Source organism: Wyeomyia smithii, chromosome 2, assembly GCF_029784165.1.
Source record: "Wyeomyia smithii strain HCP4-BCI-WySm-NY-G18 chromosome 2, ASM2978416v1, whole genome shotgun sequence".
NCBI classification, from domain to species: Eukaryota; Metazoa; Arthropoda; class Insecta; order Diptera; family Culicidae; genus Wyeomyia; species Wyeomyia smithii.
In genome coordinates this window covers 102,257,169-102,279,274 of record NC_073695.1, presented here as the reverse complement: position 1 = coordinate 102,279,274, position 22,106 = coordinate 102,257,169, and the positions used below count along the sequence as shown (strand labels likewise).

At 40.1% G+C, this 22,106-nt stretch overlaps 1 protein-coding gene across 6 annotated transcripts in view; it reads right to left on the bottom strand.

Moving 5' to 3' along the window:
* The window catches only part of LOC129724022 (cAMP-specific 3',5'-cyclic phosphodiesterase 4A-like), a 477,938-nt gene that overhangs the window by 20,166 nt on the left and 435,666 nt on the right, over positions 1–22,106 (bottom strand). For all 6 annotated transcript variants that reach the window (XM_055678608.1, XM_055678606.1, XM_055678605.1 and 3 more), the window contains 3 exons: positions 12,118–12,459; positions 10,194–12,050; positions 9,780–10,133 (listed from right to left, as the gene is read on the bottom strand). In XM_055678608.1, the coding sequence (XP_055534583.1) occupies positions 9,780–10,133; positions 10,194–12,050; positions 12,118–12,459 (2,553 nt within the window). The remainder of the gene's footprint in view (positions 1–9,779; positions 10,134–10,193; positions 12,051–12,117; positions 12,460–22,106) is intronic.

Genomic DNA, 22,106 nt, shown 5'->3' with positions numbered 1-22,106 from the left:
TGAAAAATGGAAAAACAAAATAGAAACCTACTCTGAGAGACTGAGAAAATCGAATTTCCATGAAAATTCGTACTTTAGTGAATTCAAACTTGTTTTTCTCAAAATCTGTTCATGCTAGAATAAATCTTTCGCCATATTTGAATTCAGGAGACCTTTTTCTAAAAATGCAAAGTTTAAAAATGGAAAAACAAAATAGAAACCTACTGTGAGAGACTGAGAAAATCGAATTTCCATGAAAATTCGTACTTTAGTGAATTCAAACTTGTTTTTCTCAAAATCTGTATATGCTAGAATGAATCTTTTAACATATGTGGACTTAGAAGACCTAATTATAAAAATGTAGAGTAGAAAACTTGAAGGACACAGCTACAATCTCCCTCAGTAGAACATCTTTTTTGACTTTCTATGAAAATACGTAGTTATGTGATTTTGCACTGAAATAATTTGGTAACTTCAAAATTTACTTTTGTTAATCGTATTTCATCTACTCGACATGATTTGATGCAAAGGACATTTGATACGTATGATAAATCCATGCGTTTGTTCAATCAGTAGGAAAAAATAAAAAAAGGCACAGACATATTTGGGTCTCACATAAACTGGGAGGGGTTCAGAGGGGTGGCACCCTTACTAAAACTTAGAGCAACTATTCCCCTTGAATAATATTCCGAGTTTACTCAAATCGGCCGCAGCATCGCTGAGAACGACCATTTTCTAAAAAAAAGTTCCGTCCCGGGTCTTTACGGATTAAGCACCGTTTTTTGATCATCGTCTAACTCTTTGCTATTTCTGATCTCGTTTTTATGGTAGTCACTTGGTTCACTTTTACTCGGAATGAAATTTGAGTTTATTAAACACCATCATTGCCCGAGCCAGTCAACTCTTCGCAATCATTGCTGGTTTCCACCGACAGAAGTGCTCTAGTAAAAATACAGTGGTATAAAGGTCTCCCGCAGCGAGTACGAAAATTGAGAATAAAACAGGACAGAAACAGTAATTCAGCGCTAGATTTTTTTCTCATTTATCTTCAAATAAAACGTTCGTAAAAATCAACCATGGTAAACAGAGTGTTTGCATAGCGTAACTTTGCTGACCACTGATTTAATGAGAAAATGTTATATTTTTCATAGATGAATCCTTCGGTATTTGTATTGATGCCAGTTTCAGTAATATGATACAGACAGATCGATTGATGGATGGTTTGTACGCCGATGAAAGTAGGCCGAAAATGTAAGATTTTTTTTTTCTTCATCCATAGTTTATTTGACACGGCACAAATACAATTCAATGTTTAACGGCGCCAATTATATCTGGTAGCTTACTTTCTAAAGTATCTTAATAACTAAAAGCAAATTTTTTATCCTCGCTGCCGACTACGAGCTGAAACTAAATCTAACTTAAAGCTAGAATATTTTGCATTAAAAGCACAGGTTTGCTGTTTGATGGTTTTCATTGCCATTGGTAAGCAGCATATTAAATTTGTTCCGCTGCTGGGCCAAGATATTACGGACTGGCATATTGGGTTGTTTCCATCGGGCCTTGAGAGTATCGTGCGGGTCTGATTGCTGTTTCCGGATCCGGGGTCTTAACGTGTTCTTGTCGTTTGGTTGGATGTAGGCGGAAGGGGATAGGACTAAACTGGGGCGCGGATGGATTTCAGGAAAACGTATATAAGGGACATGTAGGATAGGTCACGGCTCGCCAAGACATCACGAACAGGAACAGCCGGCTGCCTACCTTCGGCCTGCAGGGAAGCTATTAATCTAGACCTGGCGTCACGGTGTACAGGGCATGACCAAACAACGTGCTCTATGTCGTGATAACCTTCACCACAGGCACAGATACCACTCTCCCCGAGCCCAACACGACGGAGATGCGCGTCAAATCTATAGTGATTGGACATAAGCCGGGACATCGCGCAAATGAAATCCCGACCTACATCCAACCCCTTGAACCACGGGTTCGTCGATACCTTGGGGATTATGGAATGTAACCACCTTCCCAGTTCCCCCTTGGTCCAAGAATTTTGCCAACTGATGATCGTATTCTGACGTACAAATGCGAAAAATTCATTAAAGGCAATTGGTCTTACATAAATATCACCGTTTGTTGCGCCCACCTTAGCCAAAGAGTCCGCTTTCTCATTACCCGGTATCGAGCAGTGAGAAGGGACCCACGCTAAGGTAATCTGAGTAGATTTTTCGGATAAAGCACTCAGATGTTCCCGTATTTTCCCCAGGAAATACGGAGAGTGCTTAACATCTTTCATCGATCGGAGAGCCTCAATGGAACTGAGACTGTCCGTAAAGATGAAATAATGGTCCGTGGGCATTTTTTCGATAATCCCTAGGGTGTACTGAATTGCAGCTAATTCTGCGACGTAAACAGAAGCAGGATTATCGAGCTTGTGGGAGACGGCTAAATTGTTATTGAAAATACCGAAGCCAGTGGACCCATCAAGAAGTGATCCGTCAGTGTAGTACATATTGTCGCAGTTGATGTTTCGATATTTATTGGAAAAAAATTTAGGGATCTGCTGCACGCGTAAATGATCCGGGATTCCACGAGTTTCTTCTATCATGGATGTATCGAAAAACACAGTAGAATCAGAAGTATTTGATAAGTCGACACGATTTGGAATATTCGAAGAAGGGTTAATATTTTGGGACATGTGATTGAAATACAATGTCATAGAACGGGTTTGAGAATTAAGTTCGATTAACCTTTCAAAATTTTCAATCACGGGACGGTTCAAAACCTCACATTTGATTAGAATACAAGAAGACAGGCTCCAGAAGCGGTTTTTCAATGGTAGTACTCCAGCTAAGATCTCCAAACTCATCGTATGGGTCGATTGCATGCAACCCAAGGCGATACGCAAACACCGATATTGTATTCGCTCCAGTTTGATCAAATGTGTGTTTGCTGCGGAGCGGAAGCAGAAACACCCGTACTCAATAACAGACAGTATCGTTGTTTGGTAAAGCCTTATAAGGTCTCCTGGGTGGGCTCCCCACCATTGTCCGGTTATTGTACGAAGAAAATTCACTCTTTGTTGACATTTTTTCATCAGATACCTCACGTGACAACCCCAGGTGCTTTTAGAGTCGAACCAGACACCAAGATATTTGTGTACCAAAACCTGAGAAATCGTTTTACCCATTAATTGTGTTTGAAGCTGAGCAGGTTCATGCTTCCTAGAAAAAACTACTATCTCAGTCTTCTCCGGAGAGAATTCGATACCTAGCTGTAAAGCCCAAGCAGACAAATTGTCCAAGGTATCTTGCAATGGTCCTTGAAAATCGGCAGCTTTGGCTCCTGTAACAGAGATTACACTGTCGTCTGCAAGTTGTCTTATCGTGCATGAATTTGCCAGACATTCGTTGATGTCATTTACATAAAAGTTGTAAAAAAGGGGGCTTAAACATGAGCCCTGGGGAAGACCCATGTAGCTAATGCGAAAAGTTGCCAAATCGCCGTGCGTAAAATGCATGTGCTTTTCGGACAACAAATTGTGCAAAAAATTGTTCAAAATTGGAGAAAATCCTTGTCGGTGAAGTTTACCCGAAAGAATGTCAATAGAAACGGAATCAAAAGCCCCCTTAATGTCCAAGAACGCAGACGCCATTTGTTCTTTGCGAGCATACGCCAGCTGAATATCTGTTGAAAGCAACGCAAGACAATCATTCGTCCCTTTGGCACGGCGGAAGCCAAATTGAGTATCTGATAGTAGACCATTTGATTCGACCCAATGGTCTAAACGACGGAGTATCATTTTTTCCATCAATTTCCGGATACAGGATAGCATTGCAATCGGCCTATAAGAGTTGTGATCAGAAGCTGGTTTCCCTGGTTTTTGGATGGCGATCACCTTCACTTGCCTCCAATCCTGCGGTACAATGTTTTGCTCCAGGAACTTATTGAACAAGTTCAACAAGCACCTCTTGGCATTGCCGGGTAGATTCTTCAACAAGTTGAATTTGATTCTATCTAACCCAGGCGCGTTATTGTTACAGGACAGGAGGGCAACTGAAAATTCTGCCATCGTAAAAGGTGATTCTATCGCGTCGTGGCCCGGAGACGCATCGCGAACAATGTTTTGCTCAGGAACAGAGTCCGGACATACTTTCCTGGCAAAATCAAATATCCACCGGCTTGAAGACTCCTCGCTTTCGTTGACCATTACGCGATTCCGCATTCTTCGGGCTGTGTTCCAAAGAGTGCTCATCGATGTCTCCCTCGACGTCTCGTTCACGAACCGACGCCAATATCCGCGTTTCTTTGCTTTAGCCAAACTTTTAAGCTTGGTATTAAGCTCCGAATACCGTAAATAGTCGCCAGGTATACCTCCCTTCTGGTAGGCCTTAAACGCGTCGGATCTTTGCGTGTAGACATCGGAGCACTCTTGGTCCCACCACGGAGTGGGAGGCCGTTCTTTGATCGTTACGCCGGGATATTTCTTCGTTTGGGCTTGCAACGCGGCGTCGAGAATCAAGCCCGCGAGGAGGTTGTATTCTTCAAGTGGTGGATGATGTTGAATCGACTCGACCGCTTTTGAAATCATTTCCTCGTATAACTTCCAATCGACATTCCGTGTGAGGTCATACGGAATGTCAATTGGTCGCATGCGAGTCGACCCGTCATTAATTGAAATAAGAATAGGCAAATGGTCGCTACCGTGAGGATCAAGGATTACCTTCCATGTGCAATCCAACCGTAGCGACGTCGAACATAAGGATAGATCCAAAGCGCTTGGGCGCGCTGGAGGTTTCGGGATACGTGTCATTTCACCGTTGTTTAAAATAGTCATGTCGAAGTCATCGCAAAGGTTATAGATTAAACAGGAGCGGTTATCATTGTATGGGGAACCCCAAACCACGCCATGAGAGTTGAAGTCTCCCAAAATCAAACGTGGCGAGGGAAGAAGTTCTATTAAATCAAAGAGCAGCCGTTGCCCAACCTGTGCTCTGGGAGGAATATATATTGAGGCAATACAAAGCTCTTTACCTTGTATTGTCATTTGACATGCGACAACTTCGATGCCTGGAATCAAGGGGAGGTTAATACGATAGAAAGAATAGCACTTTTTAATCCCTAAAAGTACTCCTCCATATGGGGTGTCTCGATCAAGGCGAATAATATTAAAATCATGGAAGTTGAGATCAATATTTGAAGTAAGCCAAGTTTCACAAAGGGAAAATGCATCGCATTTGTTTTTATTTATCAAAACTTTAAACGAATCAATTTTTGGTAAAATACTTCTACAATTCCACTGTAAGACAGAGATAGAATCCTTCATATACGCAGTTGAATTAGGCATCGAAGGATACAATCGCTGCAAGGAGGGGCCATTGGGCAGTCAACTGCTTCAAAAATGATCTAACTGTTGGGAGGAATGCTGTAAGAAAAATTTTAATTGGATCGGGTATATTGAAATTTTCAAAAATCCAGTCCACAATGTCAGAAAATTTCACTAATCCAGAGTTTGTTTCATCAACTGGATGTGCAAAAGGAACAACTGGGGTTTTAGATGTTCCTGGCAGTGCTGGGAACTCCTTCTGGGACTTTAAATTTGCAAGCCCAGGAGGAGTTTGCTTCGGTTTTTCCGCAGCACTGTTTGGTTTGTTCGTACTTTTCATTACACTTTGGGAAATCTTAGGACCTTTACGGGGAAGTTTAGGAGAAGAAACATTTTTCCTCTTCCTAGACTCCCCAGGATTGGCTGATGAATCGTCAGAATCGGTTTCATCGGGGGGCAACAGATCAAAGGGGTTCGATGTTATGGTAGAAGTGGTCACGGTCTTCTTCAGCATCTCAGCGTAAGAACGCTTTGAACGCTCCTTAAGTGACCGCTTGATTTTATCTCTGCGCTGCATGTACACCGGGCATGTGGAGAGCTCATGCTGGTTTTCCCCACAGTGAATACATTTTTCAACATTAACACTGCAAGAATCTTCCGCATGAGTCTCCCCACACTTGCTACATCGTGCCTTATTGCAGCAGTAGGCAGCTGTGTGGCCTAACTGCTTGCAATTGGTGCAATTCATAACACGGGGTACATACAATCGCACAGGCAGACGAACCCGGTCGATCGAGACGTGGCTAGGGAGTGCAGATCCGGCAAACGTAACGCGAAACGAGTCTGACGGAGTGTAAACTTTTTTACCGCCGACGAGAGACATGGACCGCAATTGCTTACAATCCAAAATCTTTGCCTGTGTTTCGGTATTTTTGAAGCAACCTGTTGCGCTTTTTAGGATACACTCGACAGACAGACTCGAATCGGTTATGACACCGTCGATCTCCACGTCTCGTGCGGGTATGTAAACGCGATACTCGCGTGTGAAGAGCTCAGAGCAAGCGATAGCATTGGCCTGTGCCAGATCACTGACCACGACACGGAGCTTGTTAGGTCGGACCTTGGAAATTTCAGTCACGGCCTTGTACCCCTTCGTCAGGTCTTTTGAAATTTGCAGTATGTTTAATCGCTTTGAATTCACTCCTGCCTTTGGACGAAAATAAACAGTATAGCTGCCCTGTTGAGATCCGTCCGGGTAAAGCCTGGGGCGAGGGGGGACTGGAGAATGAACAGGGGAGGGGGTAACAGAAGGGTCAGGGTCAGGGGGGTTCGGGGATGGTGGCACGGGAGGCGAGGGATCTATATCCATCGCGCTAAATGTAGCGCACTAGCGAACTAGCGCCGACAAGAACACGTACCTCTTTACTTCTTCCTTTCAGCAGTGGTTGTCCGATCGTTCGAAGCTGCACACAAAGCAGCCAGCAGCACCAGTACAGCAGCACCAATACAGCCACCAGCAGTGAGCCGGGTGTGAGATCACTCAGCACAGCGACACGGACTCGACTGTCAACTGATGGCCTTGAATAATACACTCTTTTGTTTGGCTATTCGTACACACGGACCGGATTGTAATAGAACGACCACTTTGCACGTCCGTTTCTGTCGAGTGTTCGACGCGGAATGAAAATGTAAGATGGCGGCATACAAAATTTTATAAAAGAGAGAGACTAAAACTGTTTTTTAAACTAATACTTTTTGGATCACAACAAATTCGAGTTTCTAGACAAAAAGATGTGTGAAATGATGAAAAAAGCATTTTTCTCATATAATAAAATCGAGCAGAATTAAGTGCAGTTCAGCGTGATCAAATAACATGGAGTATCTAAACATCTAAACATATAAAAATGCAGCTTTGTCTGTCTGCCTGTCTGTCTGATCCATATAGTTAGGCTTGGAAACTACTGAACCGATCGGCGTGAAATTTTGTACATAGGGAATTTAGGGGCCGAGAAAGGAGACTACGATAGTTCGAGACCCCTCCATCTTCTGGAAGGGTCCCATACAAATGAAACACAAATTTCTGCACATCCCGAAAACTAACCAACTAAATGTAATCAAATTTGGCATGTGAATCTTTTTAGAGGTAACAAATATGTCCATAATAGTTTGAAACCTATCCCTCTTCTGGAAGGGAGGGGTTTCCTATATATGAAACACAAATTTCTGCACATTTTGAGAAATTATCAAGTAAATGGAACCAAATTTGACATGTTGAGGTTTTTGAGAGCAAGAAAAATTTTCATGGCGGTTCGACACCCCTTCCTCTTATGAAGAAGCGGGTTCATACAAACGAAAATCAAATTTCTTCACAACTCAAGTACAAATCCAGTAAATAGAACTAAATTTTGCATGTTAGGTTTTGGAGAGCAATAAATATTTTCATGGTGGTTCGATACACCTTTTACTTCTGGATGGGAGGGCTCTTGTACAAATTAAACACAAATTTCTATGGTGGTTTAACACTTCTCTGTAGTCTGGAAGGGGAGGGAGGTCTCCCATACAAATTAAACAGATATTTCAACATGGTTTTACGCAAAACAGCCTAAAATGATCGTACAGGAGCCAAAACTCGACTCCAGACGCCATTCCTTAATTTAGGATGGAAACTTCCGGTTTCTAATATTGGTGTTTCCGAAACCAGGATGATGCCCAGAGGCCAGAAAATGTCTCCAAATACCATTTTGAAATCCAAGATGGCGGCTTCTGGTTTTTGAAAACAGCGGGAAGTGACCGAATACCACCCTATATGGGTATTTCTGAAATCGTAATGATGCACTGAAACCACAAATCGACCTCAAACAATATTTTGAAATGTAAGATGGCAACTTCCGGTTTCCGGAGAACAGCCAAAAGTTGCCGATTTCCACTCAATATAATAATATCCGGATTTAGAATGATACACAGGAGCTGAAATCAATCATAGACACCATTTTGGACTTCCGGTTTCTGACAAAATACCATTCAAATGTTTCTGGATGTTTTTCCAACCAGAATGACGCTCAGAGGCCAGAAAGTGTCTCCAAATGCCATTTTGAAATCCAAGATGGCGACTCCCGGGTTCTGAAAAACAGCGGAAAGTGACCGAATATCACCCAATATGGGTATTTCCGAAATCGTAATGATGCACCGGAACCACAAATCGACCTCAGACAACATTTTTAATCGTAAGATGGCAACTTCCGGATTCTGGAAAATAGCCCAAATGGCCGATTTTCATCCAATATGGGTATCTTCGGAACCAGAATGATGCACAGAAGCTAAAAATCGATCACAGACACCATTTTGAATTCAAAGATGGCGACTTCCGGTGTCTGGCAAACTGCCGAAAATGACCAAATACCATTCAATATGAATGTTTCCGGAACTAGAATGACGCCCAGAGGACAGAAATATATTTCACATGCCATTGTGAGGTCCAAGATGACGACTTCCGGTTTCTGGAAAACAGTCTAAAGTGACAAATACCTCCCAATATGAGTATCTCCGGAACCAAAATGACGCAAGGAGCTGAATATTGAACTCAGACACCATTATGAACTTCTGGGAAACACTGAAAATGACCGAATAATACTCAATATGAATATTTCCGTAATCGAGACTGAGTACCACCCAATATGGGTATTTCCGGTGTCAAATTGATGCCAGAAAAACAGCTGAAAATGACCGAATACCACCCAATAAGAATTTATTCAGAATAAAGGTGATGTACAGAAGCCAAAAGTCGAGGATGTTATCATTCCGATAAAACCAATCATTTCAAACGATTTGACTCTTGACTTTGATCATAACCTATAGCTGATTCGTCGTGCATTTGCAGACTATAAACACATCGCAAGGAATCAATGAATTTGGAATGTTATTTTATTAGAAGTTTGCCGGGTGAATGATTAAATTGTGGAATGAATAAATTGTGAATTATGTTACAGAACAACAGAGTATGATGAACTACTATAAAACGATTGAATTCCAAAAAATATGCTTGACCTACTCTCTATAATAGCGTATGAAGTTTCGAATCAATGAATGATTTTTAATCAATCAAAGTATGATTTTCAAGAGAAACGGTCCTAAGAAAACTGGTCGACAAACAATTGGCCGCAAAGCTCCAAATAACTGTCCAAGAAAGATTATAGCTTTTTAAACATTCCTTTGAATTTTGGTGCCCCTAGGTTGGTTAGAAGTGCGTCAATTTGACGTAGAATAATTGGTTGTCGGGTTCGTCGCTTTAACGTAGGCTACGTTGGAAACCCCATTTAAGTCTCTGAAAAAGTTATTTTCTTTAGGTGCACCAAAAATCACAGGAATGGTTAAGAAGCTGTCTTTCACTTTTTTCAAAAAGTTTGAGCTCAACGTCAAAACCTGCGTTTATCAGTATTATCTATTTCTTTGTTGTTATACAGTAAAAATAATTGCAACTTACCTGAATATCCGATCGTAAGCACCTCAACCGGCAGCGATCCACGCCGCCGGGACAGAAGATTATCGGTATCGGTACGCCGTTTGAACCGCTGCCAGGCGGTCGACGATGCTGAGCTGCTGCCGGGCGTTGCATCCTCCGAAAGAATTGGGCTGAGGATCTCAGCCCCACCGGATGAACGTCGCCGGAGGGCTTTCTTCGCACTGCGTCGCTTGATGCTAAAGCTACTACGGATCACAACACTGTTGGAGCCTTCGCAGGGAACCGACCCGCGTCGCTGGGTATTGTAGACCGGACCGATGTTGTTCGGCAACGAGGGCGGTTCCGGCTGGGTACCGTTTGTTTGGTCTTTTGTATCTATTAGGAACGAAAAGTTGATTAAGTTAAATTACTGTAATGTTGGAGGAAAAATCCTACGCATGGTGGTGATAAACTCGGCCGGCACAGAACCTCGCCGTAGATCACAGCCTTTGATGATGAATGGAACGTTGAGTTCCGGATCGGTTGGCTTCGGTGGTAACGCGACGGTGACCGGTGCAGAACCGCGCCTTCGGCTTAGGGTTCGTTTTAGCATCGACGGGTCGAGATTCTCCTTCTGGCCTAGAGAGAGCTTCGGAATTTTGGCCTTATCTACGGAACTGGACGAATCCGTTTCTCGCTTGCTAGTTTCTTTCTTCTTAGCCACTAAAACGCCACGAGATTCACTGTTTCCATCTGGGTGGGAATTGGAAGAGCTGCTGCTGGAGTTCGATTCGAGCAGTGCCTCAGGACAAGCACCGAGCTCTGCTTGTGAAGACATGTAACGGGTGCGTATGTATGGTTGCAACGGTGGGAAGGTTTGTTGTCTGATTAGATGCTTGGAAGTTCCAACGGTGAGAAGATTTGCGGTATTGCCTACACTAACGGCACCGTGAAGCACAAGATTCAATCGATCACCACATACACCATCGGTCATTGAAGCGATACTACAGTCTGGAAGAAGATTCTCAGCACTCAACGGACGCTCACGGTCAGCCGTACTTCCGGTAGATGAACCACGGGCTCCCCTATGCAGACTGTCACTGTCCGATGAGAATATAGAGAGCGAATCGTTGTCAAACTTATGCTCGTCGCTCTCCTGAATCGATTCTGGTGGGTGATTTGAACCACGGTGGTCTCGCGCGGGAAGCACAATTTTCGGTATGCTATGTACTGGCACAGAAAATCGACGTTCATTTCGAGCACTGCAAAAACCAGGAATTTGAAGCGAACCACGACGTTCGAACTTGCTGATATTCGGAATTAACACTTCCGAACTATCCGAAAGATCCAATGCTGGTTCGTCCTGGTCATCGCTCTCGTCCGCCACCTCTTCTTCAAGCAGTTCAGCATCCGATATTTCTGTTCGGGTTTCTTCGTTGATTTCTGCCTGCAGTTTGCTTTCCCACTGGTTTTGGTTGAATTTTAAATGATACATCATATTATGAGAAAGATCTGTCTTAAGAAAGCGATGCCATTCGTCCATCAAAGGGGTCACAACAAATTTGAAAAACCCGGTCTGGATTTTGGGCACCGACGTTGAATGACGATCACATAAAGAAGTTACGGGTAAATTGAGCTGTCTTTCATAGTCACCTTGGCGGAAGAACTCCTCGCATACTTTCATACTCCACTTTTTACTGATATCCCATGGCCGGCAGGGATTCGAAATATCCGCACATTTCAGTGCGATTTGCAAAATGAAGTGTCTATGTTCCTTATCACGCATGTCGAGACTTTCTCTGCCAAGATACTCTCGGAATTTGGAAATGAATTCCTGTTGTCTGGTGATATCAGTCGCCAGGATTAGAGAGCTGATTTGCTTTTCCAGTTCCGGTCGAATGCCCTGTATTTGCTCCGCTACGCCACTCTCCAGCAAACAGCCGACGGCCGATCGCCAGTGATGATTTTCTAGCACCGATGTGTTCTCGTACAGCGCCGCCAAGTGGTTGGAGGTCGCTATCAAGAACGGTTGATTTACACCAGGATGGTCCAGGTCGTGGGTGACGGCACCGATCAACGACGCCATAATTTCCAACGGACTCAGATTCTCCAGGATGCGTCTCTCTTGCAAGAAACAGTGCATTGCTTGTGTTACGTCAGTCGCGTGAATTGAATTGTGATACGGGTTCGTACTATGGTAACCTTCTTCGATTAAACTAAACAATTTCCATAATCTAACTACGTCTAGATTGAAGTGGTCCAAAAGGCCGTACCAATGGAACAAATGAACACATAAAACAGGCAGTGAACGTCCTATTGGAAGAGATACACCACAATTACATAGTTGACATGATTACATATCTTTTCTGTAACAACTTACCACCAGTGACCGTTTCCAGGGTGAAAGCATTGAAGCGCCAGTTGCCGACTCGGTCCAGAATGCACTGCACCTGGCCATGTAGGATGTCATCGAGAATAGCTTGATCCAGAACGAGGCTGCGTGTGTTGAGCTTCTTTCTGCGCCGCTTGTGCATCGTCAGAAAGCGGCCAGTGCAAGCGTGCCGACGTCGGGGATTCTCCGAGTACTCGTCAGCTATTAGAGCCTCGAAGAGAGGTCTATCCTGATCGGACATTCGATGCGTCGGCTGGTAGGGTACCGTCGTCACCGTTGCCGCTGTTGTAGTCACCGTAATTGTTGATGGTATCATGTTTGATGTCGTAGCTGAAAGGGAACAGAAAAAAGCGGATATTTTAATGACGTATAATAAGCAGAAGAAAATGCGACCACTAGATTAGAAATCTTGTTAGTGAACAAATCCGGCATTAAGGAAGAATAATGGTGCTTCGAGGATTTTCTCCGAAGCGTGACAAATCTCGCATTGTGACTAAAAGTCAAAAGAAATAAAAATTTATCACACTATCGCACGCATTGCAAGACTTTGCTTTTGGGTTTTCATCAGCTAAAACGAACAAGTGGAAAGCCATTCCAGCTCCAGTTGGCTGCCAAATAAACGTGCCAAATCAGAGCAGAGGGTATAGAAGTATGTAGGGTCAACGTAATCTGGTTAGGCTGCCTTTAATGTTTAGTGCTTTGTGACGGTAGCCCTCGGAACAGGAACTTTATCCTCTCGATGATTTTTAACGAAAATACGGGTATCACCCCACTTGCCGGGCCGGTGGCATCCCAACGACCCAAACGTTTCGTAATCCCCGGAAATTGGATTCTGAAAAGAACAGAATGATGTTTGCACTCTGCGTATGAGATGAGTGTGTATTTGTAAGTGGGAGCTTACCTACGGTGCCAGTGAGTTTGGCACCCCACGGCATTCCAAAGCGGAGCGTGGATCCTATAATCTCCCAGTAGTTTCGGTTAGTATATTTTGGTTCCACTACGAAAGATTTATTGTTCATTGTATCTACTAAAGAATGGAAAATTTCGGTTGACATTAAATTTATGTTATTATTGCACAATAAACTTATCATATATGATTCAGAAGTTTGACATTTCTTGGTGAAGCATTTATTATTGAGAAGATAATTAAGACTTTCGTAGTGAAACTGAACGTTAACATTAAACGTCCATTTTCAATGTACAAGTCACGCTTTGTGAAAAGAAATACGATTACAATTATTATAACAATTTTACAATATTTTTATTCCAGCTCGAGTGACTGTTAACAAAAGCAAATATTATGTAAACAAATTGAGTTTGAGTCTCGCAAAAATACCGGGATCGACAGCATTGATTAGCCTTTTTGGCGATATTTCCTGAAATAATTGCAACAGTTCTTTTGAGTGACAAAAAAAAATTTACAGCGTTATTTTTCGAATGTTGAAACTCAATTGTGGCAGTGCTAGTTTTCCGGTAGAATACCTATTATAGATAGGCATCAGGGGTTAGTAGAGATTCTGTGCCAACACTCAACTAATTACAAACTATCTGTTATAAGCAGAGGGGCCAACACCAATTGAATTACGGCCATCCAAAATATTATGCAATGTATGTCGCTTAGATGCATCTAAAATCTCATGTTAACTTTAACTAATTCGGCTAAAACATACAAGATTTGTATAACATGGTTATTTCAGTTACCATTTTCTCATTGCTCCGTGAAAATTGCGGGAAAGTTTGAAGGTCGAATATCCACATACATTTTTCATACGATTGGTATATTACCCTAACGCAGACTTCAAAAACATAGACGAAATGATTTCACGCATTCAGTCATTGGCTACCAATGCCAGCCAATTGGCATCGCATTCATCACCCAACGTAAACGACGAAGAAAAAAAGCAGAAATGCTTCCACGTGATTGGTTCTTTCCCCAATCATCCAAGTTACCCAGACTAAGTGACACTATAAAAGCATATTTCGTGTTGAGAGAAGCTCATTCCCTGGTCGACCCTCAAAGCGTCAGTTCGGCTTCCCTTCGATCTGAGTTGGACCCCACCAGTGGTAATCTAATTCAAATATCGTTGTTGGAATACAGCCCGAAACTGGACGTGATCGGCACTGGGGACCATTGGAAGCCGTTGGAAGGGACCATTGGAAGACTTGGATGGAGGCCGTTTGGATGCTGCCGATAGTAATTCGTGTAGGTATAGTATGTCGTATACCAAGTGTGTGTGTCTGAGTAGCGTTAGCGTGTGTATGTGTGTGTGTGAGTAGCGTATGTACGTGTGTGTGTCTGAGTAGCGTTAGCGTGTGTATGTGTGTGTGTGAGTAGCGTATGTACGTGTGTGTGTCTGAGTAGCGTTAGCGTGTGTATGTGTGTGTGTGAGTAGCGTATGTATGTGTGTGTGTGTGTGAGTAGCGTGTGTATGTGTGTGTGTGTAAGTAGCGTGTGTATGTGTGTGTGTAAGTAGCGTGTGTATGTGTGTGTGTGTGTGTGTGTAAGTAGCGTGTGTGTGTGTGTAAGTAGCGTGTGTGTGTGTGTGTGTGAGTAGCGTGTGTGTGTGTGTGTGTGAGTAGCGTGTGTGTGTGTGTGAGTAGCGTGTGTGTGTGTGTGTGTATTTTTCCTACTAGTTGGCCCGTAGTGGCTAGCCACTTTCAAACGCATTTTGAACAAATAAAAGTTAATATTTAATCTAAAATAATTTTTTTTTTCAATATCGAGTTGAAGTTCAATATGTAACTAAGACACTATCGACAATTCGATGCAGATGGCCAGCGCTGGTTCAAAACTCAATTAATTATCTAACTGCGATAAATCCTTCGTTCAGTAGATCGTGGATTGATTGCTTACTCGAAAACGAATCTGCATCTCGCTTCTTATACGGATCCACTGCACAGCTGTTTTCTCCAATCTCTAAAGACTTTTTCTCCATTATTTGATTATTTTCCAAAAAATGTTTTCTAACGATTCATTTTTTTTTAAATTTCATAACTTGAATAATAGTTCATTTTCTCGTTTGTTTAATGTTACATATGTTATATTCAAACTAAACTTACAAAATAACTAAAAGTGAAAGTGATTGAAAAAAAAACAATTTACAAAAACCATTGCTAATGAAAAAATACTGGACTGCTCAAAAAAATATTCACACATGCCAAATTTTGTCTCTGCAATTTGTTATTAACAATAGCAAAGCTTGGAATAACGAAGTACTGCATCTGCGAACATCTGTCATCTGCGTTCCATCACAGAAACCTTTTATAGTGTTGCGTTACAACATAACAATCCTCATCCCATCACCACCACCTTGGTCTACTTCTTTGTTTTCGTCTTGTTCTACATAGGCAAACAAATATTATTTGATAAAAAATAAAAAAAGTTGGCTTACTGTAGCGCATTTGCAGGATAGTAGATAAGCCTATGTTTCATTTTTAAAACTTTGAAAATTTTACGTCGATATATCAAAATATCTTAAATCAAAACTGTTGATCAGATTTTACATAATGTTAAAAAATAATGGACAACAGCTTAACCCGATCCCGGCGGAGAGAAATCAGTTTTTACCTCAAAAAATGAACTTCAAACTCTTATTACTCATCAAATATAAATATAATTAACACAAACTGTATTGCAAATTAAAGATCAATCTGTACCTTACTGAATAATTTCATCGTGAAAGTTTTCAAGTATAATTGTTGAACTTGAATCAAAGTTTGAATGTCTCTCGTCGGGAATGGGTTTATCTTATACTCTAAGTTTTTTTGAAACAGCTAAATCTTTCACGTATCAGCAAAATAATTATCCCTTTCTCCGTGCATCGTGAATGTCGTAGTATACTTAAAGAATTAATTTGGGGTACTATATGTGCAGCATGTCTTGTGTAGGTTGAATGTCTTTTCTGGTTTGAAAAATATCGAAAAAAATTATGTTGCTTTATCTTTGAGTACAACTTCTTGAGAACATTTTTGTAAATTTTGTTAGAGCTTTGAGTAATGGGAAAAAGTTGGATAGATTTCAAGTGCGGCTTATCACGCGCCATAAGCTAAACTTGAAACTCGATATGATGTTTTGCATAAAATGGCTTTGGCGAGTTACAGCCGGTTTTCTTCAATTTTTTAAAAATGTTCGTTATTAACGTCTTCGGTCAACTTTTTGCTATCGATTAACTGTACTATTAAAGATTTACAATTTCAATGCATATAAAAATTGCTACACACTTTAAAAAAAACCAAACTGCCTTTTTTCTTGAGCAAAAAGGTTTATAATTCCCATTATTTCCTTGACTTTTTCATAGTATATCCTCAATGAACTACAACAGGTACTGCCTTATTTCATCACTTGACAACCTAATTTTGATGGTAATGCCATGACATTACAGAACTTATTGGACATGTAACTATAAAATAACGTTCATAATCAACCGACAGTGGTTTGGCTAACTTTAAATTTCATTTACATGCTTGATATCTTTGATACTATATCTTTCTTACATCCTAAAATTGCCTTCCGCTCTTCATTACGTTTTTGGCGGTTTTTGTCGATGCACCTGCATCAGAACCTATAGCCACGTGCTAATTTAACACGTGTGCCGAATATTAGTTAAGACGCAGTTAGCTATGGTTTCCTTACGACTGGCTTCATACCAGTCGAGAGGAGGTGAGTGGAGGACTAAAAGCAAAGGTAGCTTGTAGTCAGAACAGGAGTGTTTGCGTTGCTACCCACAAAAAAATAACAAAGTTTAGTGTACCTCAGCTTCAGAGTTTGCTTGGGAAAAAGGCAATTTGAGTAACTTTCGTTTGTCGTGCGCGTAACTGAAAGACAAGCAAACTATATATATTCCGATTAGTTTGTATGCTATGGTTTATCACAGGTGTATGTGTTTTTTGTGAAGTGTTCATGGATTGTTGTGTTTGGTATTTGTACGTTTGGTGTGTGTTATATACTATGTCTATGGCAGAATTAAATTTTTACATCCACAATAGTCGCACGTCAAGCCTACGTTTGTGCACTCAAGCACATACCCTTTAACTTTTTAATTTGTGAATAGTGTACCTTCAATTATAGATAGTTAATTCAAGTTTTGCACAGAAGACAGCTTAAAATTTTTGTCGTTTTCCATGCTTAAATCAGCAACCAAGTTAGGGTGCTCATTATGCCCCTATTCCCCCTGTATATTTTTTGAAGGACAAAATTACTACCCACAACTTTCTCGAAGATCAAACAAACCGTCTAGACACTAAAAATATTTTCTATTATTAACCACATAACTTGATGTTCCGGGTTTTGTACTGACATAAACCAGCTAAATCGGAAATGACATGTTAAAAATATATTTAGTTTTATTCACTTTCTATGGAATGCCTCAGCAGCGCCCCTCGCCAATTCTATCATTTCTGCATCAAGGTACGATCCTACTGACACTAACAGTCTCTCCCGAGCCGAGACTCGAACCTACGCCAACCAGCTTGTTAGGCCAGCATCATACCTCGAGACCAGCTGGGACAGGGTACTCCAGCACCAACCCGCATAATTTCCATTACGCAGCAGGCAATGAATTCGACCTACCGGGAATTGAAGTCCAGCACGAGATAAATGGGACTCTGTCTTTCTCTTGACTTTAGCATATTTGCCAGGACCAGACACTGTACAGTATACGGTTGAAAAAATACGAAAATTGTCGTACGTTAGTATTGGGTTAGTTTGTGTACCTAGATCTTTTTTGTACAGTGTATTTGTTTACATTCACATTTAAGTGCTAAAACAGAACATCGAAATCGGTTCATTGCAAATAAGTTAAAATTTACGCCAAAGAAGTGATTACGAGTTCACTGTTCGCCCAGAAGACCCCGAAAGAGATTGTATATTGGTTGCACTTATGCAAATCATGATTAAATCGGTCCGTGCAAAGATGGCCTGCAACCCGGTATCTTTTATAAGAAAACTTGCCAAGGATGCCAACATTAATGAAAACCCATGCGAAGAATCATCAAAGAAGACTTGTACGCATCTTCCAGAGCTAGAGTGAAACTTGATCACGGAGCGGATAGAAGAACTACGAGTGACTCGTTCAAAGAAATTGCTTTCTTTTTTGTAAAAGGCAAAAATGAATCCTGCTCTCAGACTCTGAGATGCTGTCCAGCATCGATGTTGTGTCCAACAGCCACACAGATCGGTTCATTTTACCGAAAATAGGTGAGGATTCCTGAGAAAGTAGCGTTTGAGCTGCAAGCCAAACATCCGGCTGGTGTAATGCTGTTTGGCTTGGTAGCGTCCTTCGGTTTGAAAATGCCGCCTGATTTATTAATTTATTAATTTAGAATCAAAAGAACACTTCCACAAAAAATGTCCCAGTTTTAATTTTTTTTTTAAATTGTCATTTTTGATTTGGCTGAAACTTTGCATAAACGTTTCTATAGGCAAAAGATGCCATTTTGTGCTATTGGTTGAATTTTTCGGGACACGACTCATTTTTGAGAAGCTATTGAAAAATGCTATTTTGGAAAGGTATTGATGATTACAAATGTTTTTTTAGTCCAAAATGGTTTGTTTGATCGGTGTGACGTCTTCGGCAAAGCTGTAGATAATAATTTTGTCTTTCTGAAAAAATCATACACTGTAAAAAAAATAAATTATTATTTGAAAACATTTAAAAATTAATTATATAAAAAAGCTCATTTTTTAAAAACCTATTTTTATTTTTTAAAACTACAAACAAATACCTAAACAATGCAATCAATCCGATCATGGAGAAATCAAGGAAAAAAGTTATGATTTTTTGAAAAAAAAAATTAAATTTTATCTTCGGGTGACACCTTTGACAAAATTATTATCTACAACTTTGCTAAAGAGACTATGGCAATCAGACAAACCGTTTTACCTTTGTTATACTATTACCTTTGTTATACTAAACAAAGGTTATAAAATCGGTCAAAAAACGCAAAATAGATCCATGATCCGGAGGGTCGAATCGTATATACCATTCGACTCAGCTCGACGAACTGAGCAATGTCTGTTCGTGTGTATGTGTGTGTGTGTGTGTGTGTGTGTGTGTGTGTGTGTATGCATGTTGTCTGTATGTATGTGCCGCAAAATACTAACGCACCTTTCTTATAGAACGCAATATCCGATTTTAATGATCTTATACACAAACGAAAGCTACTGTGCTCCCCCAGAATGCTACCGAGTGGATTTTTGATTAGTGGCTAAGATTTTAAAATATTGATCAAAGAGTATTTTTTATATAAGAAATTTAACTTTTGAGGCAAAATTAATGGCACGGAGAGACATGTGTTGTATACCAATTTACTCAGATCGACGAATTGAACAATTTATGTATGTTTGTGTATGTGTGCCTGTACGTATGTATGTGTAAATATGTTGTTTATATGTGTAGTATATCAAAATCGACCCAAAAAAGTAAAATAGCAAAAAAAACTCTCTTTACAGAACGCTTATTCCGAATTTGATGTACGCATGCTCAAATGAAAGCCCAAGAGATCTTTGAAAATCATACTGAGTGCGATCTTTTATTGGTTGCTTGAACTGTAGAGTTTTGACCAAAGTTTATTTTAGACATGGGATATTTTACTTTCTGGATAATTTTTCTCTCTCACTGCTCTTTCCTCTTCTCTATTCCTCTTTTTTCGTATCGCTATTTATTTCACAAAGGAAATCAACAATCATGGACAACTTTTCATAATCTTTACACTCTTCGTAGTGCATCTTAACTGGTGTAAATAAATTACCCTTAAGCTTTTTCTTGGAAATTTGAACCAGTTTTTAGAAGAAACTGCAATGCTTACTTAACTCCTTTTTTTCCGAAGCTCCCGTCCTCACTTCTTATGAAATATATACTAAATTGTACGTTGAACCTAGATTTGCGAAGAGTAACAAACATTTACAGCTTTCGGGAGCCAAGCATTGAAGCAAAATCTGATCCCACAATTTGCACATGTAACACAATTAGAGATGCAGAGATTTTGAAAAGCTTTACCGAAGATGTATAGACGTATTTACGTACGAATGTGTTAGTGTCACCCGTTGAGAAAAACACAAATAAATCGCTGTTTTGTTTGCAATGCTACGTTTTGAACAGCTGGAGAATTTCTCAGTTGAATACTTATTTTATGTTTTAAATTTGTGAGCAGGAATCTAAAGTAGCTGGTGAACGTAATCGGCAAAATAAGGAAAAAGTGTTGAAGCAACTCTACATGGCTATACACGTTTACTAGTGTGCGCAGGTGGAAAGTCACTTATCTCTATTAATGATACAATATGCTCATGTAAGATATAAATATTGCTTTCTAATTTAAGACTAAGTGTAAACAGAGAATCCAAGTTATTCCACTTCTCGTTATCGCAGCAAGATTTAAAAAGTCTTCATTTCGGATTTTTTCATACAGCCTAGGCCTTCGAGAAGGATAATGTTCTCGCCTACACTCTGAAAATCTAAAATTCTCAAAGATCGTGGAGAACCTGCATTTTCAGATAATGCATTTGAGATAGAAATAAATTGACAACATTCATCAATAGCTATATTTTTTCCTGTATAATTCTGAACTATTTTTCGAGAGCAGGTTTGTAGAAGTTTGCTTCAATTCGTAAAAAAACTTGATGCTGATTCATAAATCTAGGTCCTGCGATTTCTGAAAATAAAGCGAATAAATAGAACCGCATTAAACTAACATACATGTTTGCTGTTCTAGTGTTAAATCACTAGATTCATCATAATTGTTGTCTATTACTGTTTCCCCACGTTCGATTATCTCAAAAAAAAAAAAAATTCAATTACTTCTAGCCAGCATTTAAAAATTGGTTTGTGATCGAAACACTAAGACTCATGTACTCCAGTGATAACATTCATATTATTTGCAAAAACCACGTCAAGCTTTAATTCAATGATCGTCTTTGGTTAACTCTCTGAAAACTATCTTTCAAATTCATTTCATTCATTATTGAAATTGGACTCATGATGGTATACGATTTGTAAGTGACTGGCCAAATATGTTTAAAGTAATAGTTAGTATAACAAAGGTTTCTGCACCACTAGGTGGATTAATTTAGGTTTTGACTGTAAAAATAATTTAAATTCCCCATAGAGTACGCAATTGGAAACTAAAAATATTTCTACAGCCAAAACGGTTTGAATGATTGACATAGTGTTTTCGGCAGATATTAATTTTGTCCTTAAAAAAATGTATCACCCGAAAAAGAAATTTAAAACAAATTTTTTTTTTTTCAAAAAATCATAACTTTTTTCCCTGATTTCTGGATCGTTTGCATTGTTTAGGTATTCTTTTGTAGTTTTTATAAAAAAATAGATTTTTCAAAAATTAGCTTTTTTAGATAATTAATTTTTAAATTTTATTTTAACTATTTTTCAAAAAATAAATATTTTTTTCTTTGAGTGTATGATTTTTCCGGAAAGACAAAATTATTAAATATAACTTTGCTAAGACGTCACACCGATCAAACAAACTATTTTGGGCTAAAAAAACATTTGTGATCATCAATACCTTTCCAAAACAGCATTTTGAATAGCTTCTCAAAAATAAATCGTGTTCAAAAAAATTCAAACAATAGCACAAAATGGCATCTTTTGCCTAAAAAATGTCTATGCAAAGCTTCAGCCAAATCAAAAATGGTCGATTAAATTGGTTGCCCGTTTTTTGTGGAATTGCTCAATACCGAAGTGTATATCGATATTTCGAAGAACCAAGCTTCTCTGGGTGGAAGCCAACTTTCCTAAAGATCAATACGTTGTGCTAAAACAGGATGCAGTCATTCCGAGTTGTGCTCTCGTCGTGTTCGGTCGCAATTTCATTTCGATCTCGATAGTGCCGCCTTCAAGGTCACCGTGCATTGTATTGCGTGTGCACTGCTGCTCGTTGCCGTCGTCTATTGAAGACAAAAGAACGCATCATCGCCTATTGCTACCGTACGCCACAGACTGTACGTTGTGTCGCTACTGCGA